The sequence below is a fragment of the Trachemys scripta genome, chromosome 3 (genome assembly GCF_013100865.1).
Source record: "Trachemys scripta elegans isolate TJP31775 chromosome 3, CAS_Tse_1.0, whole genome shotgun sequence".
NCBI classification, from domain to species: domain Eukaryota; kingdom Metazoa; phylum Chordata; order Testudines; family Emydidae; genus Trachemys; species Trachemys scripta.
Window position 1 is genome coordinate 4,692,661 of NC_048300.1, and position 9,423 is coordinate 4,702,083.

A 9,423-nucleotide genomic window follows, 5' to 3' on the forward strand; every position below is an offset into this window, starting at 1 on the left:
CTACCCAAGATTGAGCCCACGGCTCCCCGCCCGGCCCCGCGCCCGGCCCGGCACTGCGACCCCGGCCCGGCACCGCGCGCCCGGCCGGGCTCGGCACCATGCCCCCAGCCCCGCGGCATCGGCCAAAGAGCCCTCCTGATTTTCCCGGACATGCCCGGCTTTTGGGGATTTCCCCCCGGACGGGGATTTGAGCCCCCAAAAGCCGGACATGTCCGGGAAAATCCGGACATATGGTAACCCTAGGAATGCCCAGCAGGGGATGGGGAGGAGGGAACAAGGAAAGCCGCAGAAACACTAAAGAGAGAGCGCAGGAGCACAGACAATGGAGATTAGAAAACGGTGAGGAGGACGGAGAAGCGACGGAGGCAGGGCCGAATGCCTGGGGACCAGTCTGCGCAGAGTTGTTAATAGTTACCCCAGCTCTTATCTAGCACTTTTCATCAGTAGATCTAAAAGTGCTTCACTCAAGGAGGGTGGGATCCTTGCCCCCATTTTACAGATGAGGAAACTGAGGCACAGGGAGGTGACGGGACTTGCCCAAGGTCACCCAGCAGGCCAGTGGCAGAGCTGGGAATAGACCCCAGGTGGCCAGTCCAGTGCTTCATCCGCTAGACCACACTGCTTAGTTAAGCAGGCATCAAAAGTAGTGGAGGTCTCTGGGGACACTGCCTGCCTGGCAGTGAGCTGGGGGAGCAGAAATCAGCACTTAACGCTTGAGTATAGGAGGAACTTGTCTAGGATAGCTATTGCAGAACACTCCCCGCTCGCATTCTGGAGTAGCTATAGTGCTTTAAACTCACACTCTTCCAGAATCACTTCCCCATGCAGCTCACCCGTTAGAGGAAGGGGCCCTACAGCATCATTTCCTCAGCACCAGTGGGAGGAGTCCCTCACTGTCACACTTACATTACAGTCCATCTGTCAGTGACAGGTGACCTCATGCTGTGTCCTGCGGGTGCGCATACAGCGAGTGACAAAGCCAGCAGCACCATCCGCCCTCCCCCAGAGGTGCCCTCCGTCCAACACGGTGAGCATGCCCGATGCAGCATCCACTGGTGGAGGTGCCACTGCCCTGTACCGTTTTGCCCCATGGTTGGTGAAGGGATTCTGAATCCTTGCAGATGAAAAGCCGGAGCGTTGGTAACAGGGACATTGTTCAGCTCTCTGACGTGGCTTAAAACAGTCACTTTGTATAAGGGTTATTTTTACCCCCTCAATTATTCTTCCTTGGTTTCCCTGGCTTTACAGACCCCACATTAACTGCTGTGCAGAGGCATCACTACTGCAGAAGTCTGGGCGATGGAGCAGTCTAACCCACACAGACAAATGCAGAGTGGAATAAGGTGGAAATTTTTAACCGTGAGGGTAATTAACTACTGGAACAACTTACCAAGGGCTGTGGTAGAGTCTCCCTCACTGGCAATTTTAAAATCAGATTGGATGCTTTGCTAATAGAGATGCTGTAGTTCAAACAGGAATGAATGTAGGGCAGTTCTATGGCCTGTATTATACAGGAGTTAAAACTAGATGAGCACAATAGTCCTTTCTGGCCTTGGAATCTATGAAACCAGACTCCTCAACGTGACCTGGCTGTCAGGTTCCTCCGTTTCCTCCACTGCAGAGAGAAGGGTGAGGTTGTAAATGCTGGTTAAACCATCTTTTCCATTTTAGGAGCTACATGCAGAAGACAACACCAGGTTCTGCCAGAAGGATGACAACGAACAAACATCCTTCAGCGAGCACAACCCACGGCAGGAACCCAAAGGGGGCTTCCGGAGCTCCTTCCGCAAGCTCTTCAAAAAGAAATGAGCAGCCCGGCAGGAGGTGGGCAGTGATCTGACTGCTACAGCTCTTCCCCTGAGCCCTGAGATAGCCAACAGAAAACAAGCCAGGGCTGCAACTTCCAGGTCCACGCCAACACAATAGAAAAGAGCGGGGAGGTTTCCATTGCTGACTCACAAAAGCATCTGGCTCTCCCTAAAAGCGGCGGGGTGCACGGTGGATCAAAACGGAGATTGTTAGGGGTGGAGCAAATTGATTTGGTGACAATAGGAACCCACTGAGCCTTCACCCAAAACCTAAACTCAACTTTCCATCAACTCCCACCCTCAATCATTTTTCTCTGCCCTGCCATGTTCCTTTGAGGCCCAAAAGGAAGTGCACGTGGGAGAGGCTGCACTTGTAGGTTTTCAGACTGCCTGGAAGCGGGAAGAACTTGGCTGAACAGGATTCCCAGCTTGATATTGCAGGGCTGAGAGGTTCTGATGAGCTTCGGCAGGACCCTGGCTTTCTGAACTTCACCGTCTCTAGCAGCTCTGCTGTAACTTTCATTTTGCATGACTCCCTCTGATCGTTTCAATGCTGTAGGAACAGTTGCTCTTGCTGCCCATGTTCTTATGATATATGATTTGTATTTTGGCAGCCCTTAGTGATCATGGCCCCATTATGCGAGGCGCTTGGTCACATGTGCAGTTTACAGGTCCCCTTTTATTTTTTTGCTATAGAAAACTCAGCCTGGGGCCTGCATCTCACTGTGTCTGTACAGCACCTGGCACAATGGGGCCGTGATCTTGGTTGAGGCTTCCAATGCTACTATGGTGAACAATCGTGACTGTATGAAAGCTCCGTACCTTCCCTGGCCTATGCAGTATCTCGTGAATTAACCTGGAATCAATTAGTTTCATGTATTACCAGATACAAGTTTTTCCTGAGGTGTGAGGATTCTTCCCCCCCACCCCCCATAACGAAGCCATGATTTCCCCCCCCTGCTCATGCCATGGCAAACCCTTAGCCTCAGAAATGATAGCGACACAGAAAGTTACCTTATATCCTTTAGTTAAAATGAAAAACGGAACAGAAGGAAATCTGTGCCCTTCCTGAGTGCTACACACTGAGCTCTGGCAGCAAGAGCAGTTGTTTATGTAGGTTGTAACTCTGGAGGCAGTTTGTTTATGGATTTGTGTTACTCTAGCGGCTCGGATGCCACCTGGGATTGGACCTCGTTGTGCTCGGCCCTGTACAGAATAAGAGACAGCTCCCTGCCCCAACAAGCTTACAATCTAAACAGACAAGAGCAACACATGGCAAAGGAAAGGTATAGAACATACAAGTAAAGCTCCCAAACCCCAGAACCATAAGGCTGCATGGATCTCTTGCCATTTCCCTGGGTACTTACACTGGAGATGAGACTGACTAGTATATCGGAATCCTCCTATCAAAATTACAAATGGAGCCACGGACCTAAAAGGTGACCTGGCCCGTTCCACTGCCCCCTTGGGATTGGGCCCCACTGTATGGCTGGTGCATCTGAAATGTGACAAGGTTGAAATCTGGCTACAGAAAAAGAAAGGATGACCCCTCAGAGAGACAAACCTGTTGAGTTCTTCTCAGGTTTCCCTCTATTAGTAGAATAATAGTTGTTATTTATTTGTAGTGCCATAGCACCTAGGAACCCTCGTCAGGGACCAGTGGATCCCACTGTGCTTGGGGCTGTACAAACACAGAACAAAGACACGGCGTGTCCCCCAAGAGTTTACAATCTAAGTACGAGAGACGAATCAATAGATAGATACAGACGGAGGAGAACACGAACAGTGCAACAGTCCTGGTCAGCATGATCAGCAGTGGTGTCGGCACACCAGCTGCCTAACGGTGTTTGTAGACATTGAGGAGGACAATGAGGTAGCTTTGTGGCTGTCTATGGGGAGCTCCTCCCCAGTGCGAGAGGCAGCAGAGGAGAAAGCACCGAGGGGCTTGTTTGAAAAGGCAACAAGTGGGCAATGAAGGCTGGCGTCATGGGCCGATCGGAGGCGGGAGTCGACATTTCAATAGCAGATGAGAGGCAGGTGGGGATAAGCCTTGAAAGTGAAGACAAGTAGCTTGTGTGTGATGCACGAGAGAAGGGGGAGCCAATGAAGGGATGCAAAGAGAAGGGGGATGTGGTCAAAGTGACGGGCTAGGACACTGATCTTCTCAGCAGCATTCAGAGTGGATATGAACAGGACAAGATGACATTAGTCAAAGACAGAGGGAAGGATGTTGCATTAATGAAGATGTGAGAGGAGGAGAACTTGGATGAGTTCTAGCTGTGTGGATGGACATGAAAGGCTGTATCTTAAGAGATGTTGTGCAGCAGGAATCTACAAGATTTAGACATAGCTAGAATGTGAGATTTAGAGAGACACCCTATTGCAGGCCTGAGTAACAGGCAAGATGGTGGTGCTGTCCACAGTGATTGAGAAAGGAAGTAGGGTTTTCGGGGGGAAATTAGGAGTTCCGTTTTAGCCAAGTTTAGCTTCAGCTGGTGGCTACACATCTGTGAGATGTCGTCAGAGACTGGACAGATTTTAGTTTGGACAGAAGGAGGCAGTCTAAAGGAGAGAGGTAGATCTGCGAGTCATTGGCATAGAGATGACAGTTGGTTGTGTGTTTGGATGGGATTATCCAGCAAAAGCTGTAGGGGGAGAAGAGAAGGGGGTCAAGGACAGAGCCCTTTGGAACACAGGGCTGGATTAAGGAGATTGGAGTGCAGGAGCTAATGTTTTTTGGAGGCCTCCCAGTATTAATGAGAGGAAAAAGTACCAGCTTATGACAAATCAACAAGTCACGTATGATACTGAATAAACATGAAAAGAAAATCAAAAGACAATGAACAGGTTATATATTTCTTGGATAAACATGAAAACATAAAACCTTGAGTCACATGAAAATGTTGCTTGTTTAAACTGACATCTTGTGAGCTTTAAGAGCTGCAAATTCAGTTATTGTATCCTCAGATGACACTGTGCAAAGTAAATCCCATTTAATTGACATGAGAGAAAGAGCATTAAAGCTTCACTTCTACTGTAGTTGACCAAAGATGATTTTTTTTTTTTTTGGATTAAGGAAAGCTTAGAGAACAATTGTTCTGCTTCAGTTGGCAATGGCTGCAATCAAATACCGTCTCAACACAATGAAGATATTCAGGAAGACGTTACTCAAAGCATGCAAAAAGTTGATGATTCCAGTAGCACTTCTCCTGCATGTCACAGTATCTTTTAAATGCTGAACAATAAAACATTTCAGCGAAAGGACCAGGCTCTAGATCATTTGGGTAAGCGTTGAGCAATGCCTGAGTGCATGTTTGCGTCTCCTCTTCGCTTTGTTCAAGAAAAATAAGGAAGCCAAATTTTGCAGATAGTTCAGCATAACATTCACTCCTTGTTAGTTCCCAACTTAGTTTATTGAGGATAACATAAAAACATTCAACTTCATATTTCCTTCTTTCTTGTAGTGTCACTTTCACCATCTGGAAATTTGTGTTTTACAGTACATTTGTATTCTGTAAGCCTTATCATCATGTCCACATTTTTTGCTTGAGTCTCAAAAATGGTCAAAACTGAGACTGTAACCTTGTGACAAACTCTTGCAAGGAAGTCAGCAAATGAACAGCAACAACAAGATCCAGACCTGGCTTTTGAAGGTTTACACTAGTTTTGTCAAAGCTTGCTAGTATCACAGTCTATAAAATATTCATAACTGCAGTCAGCTCATTTCCTTGTACAACTATTGTGCCTCTCTTCCAGTTTTACTGTTTTCCTTGGCATTGTCTATTGTTTCTTTCAAACAATGTTGAATGCCTTCATAGTCTACTACAATTGTTTTACAAGATTCAGCATGACAGGACCATCTTGACTTCAAAACGGTTTTTAGGGCAAAGAGTTCTTTGCTCACACTCGATAACATTGTTGCACAGAAGCTGCCATTTCCTGGGTGATGCTGCATTAAAAAAATAGTTTCTGAACAAAACTGAAAAAGTTTATGGCTTTCATGCAAGAATCAATGCTGCAAGTTCCAACTAAGTTCAGAAAATGAGCTGTGCATGGCACATACACAGCTAGTGGGCTTAGTTTTTGATCTGATCTTCTGATTTTGAAGACCATCATACGTTCCAGACATGGTAAGAACATAAGAGCAGCCATACTGGGTCAGACCAAGGGTCCATCTAGCCCAGTGTCCTCCTGTCTTCCGCCAGCAGCCAACACCAGATGTTACTTGTGTTATCGGATGACTGACCTCTGCAGTTTTCAATAGCAATATTGTTTATGTCCAATAAAAACATCACTGTCTGGATGAGCGACTTGACGGTGTGGTTTTTAATTGGTAGAAACCCAATGAAATGCTCATATGCAGCACCACGTGAGCAGTATTGTAAAAGGACAGATAACTGATTAACATGAGTGATGTCCGGACTTCAATGTATTGCCAAAGAGAAGTATTTCACCTGTTTGACTTCAGGGACAATGAATTCTAAAACCTTATGTTTCATTAGCTCAATGAACTCAACACAGATTGGTTTTGACAGCTAGGATGGGTGACCTTTCCCTTTGTTTCCATAGTGTTTCATGTGCTCACTTAGAAATGGGTCAGTTTTGGCGACGCTTCAAGAATACCTAGATCATTTCTGTTCTGAGGAGAGTTGGTAACTTCCTCCCTTTCTCTAAATATGAATCATGTTCTGCGAGAAGCTTAACTATCACAATACCCCTTAAAACTTCTTTCCAGTAAGCGTTTGTGTTAGAAGCAACTGTACCATTCCCTGTCAAGCCGATGCTTCCTGTCAAGCCGATGCTCCAGTGTGATGTTCCACACTGTTTTCTTGAGAACAAAACCTCTCCTCTTGCTTCTTTCCATTTGGAAATGCCTGGGGTTGTCGGACAATTAAAAGAGTTTGCACATGAAACAGAATAGTGCTCCTGTGGATTTACAATACCTCAACCAATGCCTCGGATAACACTAATTTTACACTGCATTGGTGCATTATACTTCATATGTTGGGAGGGGGTCCTACTGCTCACAATCCCCACCCAGCTGACAGAGTTCCTTCTGATCCCATCACTCCATGAATCTTACTCTTGCAAGTAACAGGAAGGATTGCTGAATGTCAAATTTCTGATCATCACAGGAATCACCATGTTGAAAAGAAAAAGTAGTTTCTCAGCTACCTGAGAGAAAGAATTTAAATTAATTGAAAGAAATAGGAAAGGAGAGAACTCTGCATCTTGCAACTATTGTAAGTGTGACACTGATGTTTCAGTTTGTGGAAAAGATCCTGTAATACAAAATGTTGAAACTGCCAAACAGAAATCAAAAACACAAAAGCTGTTACAAAAAGTCCAAACATTCCAAGTTTTTTCAAAAGTTTATGGCCCACTCTTGACAACAGAGTTACTTCAGCAGAACTCAAACATTTCATGTGGTCAAGCACCACCACGCTTATCTAAGTGTGGATTGCACAGCAAAAGTGACTAGAACTATTTTCAATGAGTTCAAAATTGCTAAAAGAACTACATTTGTTATCTGGTGGCCACTGATGCCTCCAGCAAAGGTTCCATGAAATGCTCCCCGCTTGTTTTAAAGGTATTTCCATTGTATTACTGGTATTAAATATTGTTTCTTAGATTTTTACAAAGATTGTCATGGAACTTCCTGAGCAATAGGATTGACAACTTTGAACTAAAATGATCGAGCAGGTCAGCACACGAGGAGACAATGTGTGTTAATTATTCTAAATGTGTTTTCCAAAACTGAAAGAGTAACAGTGACCTCCTTGCTGCCATGTGTTTAGTTCATGACAACACAAGATTTGCAACGACCAAATGAAACATTGCTGTAGAAAACCTAGTTTAAACGTTTACAGCCATTTTAGCATTTGCTCACCAAGAGTTCAGTGACTGGCAGAGCTTTGTGAATTAGCTGGGGTAGAACACAGTAAAAGTCTATGTTATGTTATGTAGTCACACCTTGGCTGTCCTTGTACCTGCTATTGACTGACTTGCAGTGTGTTAGAATGGGCTTGCAAGTTACTTTCTATCTTTGGGGGAAGATGAAAACCCTAAAGTAATCTGGGATAGTTTTGGAAATGAAGGAAGCAAGAATGAAATTGCTGAATTGTACTGTTTCCTCTTGAGTCAAGCTCTACAATAATTTGGACAATAGTGAAGCTCTGGAGTCAAACTCATTCACACTAACTTCATTGTTCGAACTGATGTCCACAAGAAACTAGAATGCAGTATAAATGACAAATTGTATGGTTACTTTCTGAACTCCAAACTGAAGAATCTCAATGATGAAATTGTGTGAAACAGATTTTCTGCTTTTTTCATCACTGAGCTCAAAACAGTTATGACCTCACTGAAAATAATGTGCACAAGAAACTGTCTGTCTTATCATTGGCAAAAGTTTTCTTTTGAAGAATTTACAGAGCCATTGAAGTCTGCAAAACTGATAGTTATCGACATGGATGAGTTATATGAAAAATTGTGTACAATCAAAGTAGTCATGTCATCTCCTAAATTTCAAGACTGGACAAGTGCTGATGAGAAATACCTCAAGCTTTTCAAAATGACAAAGCCAAATAGATGTGGAAACTTAAAGAATTTGAATAAAATTGGTTCTTACATACTTTCCATTTCATGTAGCAATGCATACACTGAAAGGGTAGTTTTGTTAATGAATTTCACCTGGCAAGATGAGAGTAATTGACTGGACGTGGACCCAGTGAAAACCAAGCGACAGAGTTACTGCAGTTTTGAAAATGCTGACTTCAAAAACAAGTTTCCAGTATTCCTCAACAATAAGATGCTATTAGAGTCGGCCAAGCAGGGAAAAAAATAGAAGTAGTAGACAATTTAAGGTTCATGCAATGCTTTCTATTAAATATTTTTTAATTGAGGGTTTGTCCTCATTTTTAGCTGCAGTAAGAAGAACTTGGCCTCCTTTTTCAGTTCCCTGTGATGGCCACCGTGTGTAACACCCCAATGGCAATGTCACTGGTACCCGACACCCTTTTGTTTAGAGACTATGTGCCCAGCTGTGCAGGGAGTGCCTGGATGGGGAGGCCCCTTTAGCTGGGTGAGTGGGTGGGGGGGGGAGAACATCGCACAGCGGAGGAATACTGACCTAGGATTTTAAACTGCATCAGGGATGTAACATGGTGCCGTTACCAAGGGATCTGCTGCTTGTGCCTTTAGGTCTCCTGCATGCACAGGCCTTTCCCCTCCATAGTACTAAGCTGCTCTTACATCCCCTGAGAGCACCAAGAAGCAGGCACTGGCAGAAACCTGGGAAAGGAGGGAGCCCCTGGTAATATCTCCTGGGGCAAGAGAGCGGGAGGTATTCTCAGACTGACAAAGCTGGCAGATGGGAGCAACTGAGAGCAACCTGGGAAATGGGGACACTTGTTTCCCTGTAAAATACTCACTGTTTTTAGCTGCTGTTTTAGTGAACTTGGAAATTAATAGAACTGGTGGCTGGTACGGTTCTGCTCCTGGATCACTCCTTGTCCCGTTTTGCAGTGTCCTTGGAAAGGTCACAGATTCCGCCTGGTATCGCCTCCATGTCTGCAAAATGTAAACAACAGGCGTGAAGGGTGCTCAGCCCTTG

General features: G+C 45.0%; 1 protein-coding gene across 1 annotated transcript in view; it reads left to right on the forward strand.

The window, feature by feature from the left end:
• The window catches only part of ARHGEF33 (Rho guanine nucleotide exchange factor 33), a 37,857-nt gene extending 32,573 nt beyond the window's left edge, over nucleotides 1-5,284 (forward strand). The window contains 1 exon segment of the mRNA XM_034764018.1: nucleotides 1,650-5,284. Coding sequence (XP_034619909.1) covers nucleotides 1,650-1,809 — 160 coding nt within the window. The 3' untranslated portion in view covers nucleotides 1,810-5,284.
• The last annotated feature ends 4,139 nt before the right edge of the window (nucleotides 5,285-9,423 follow it).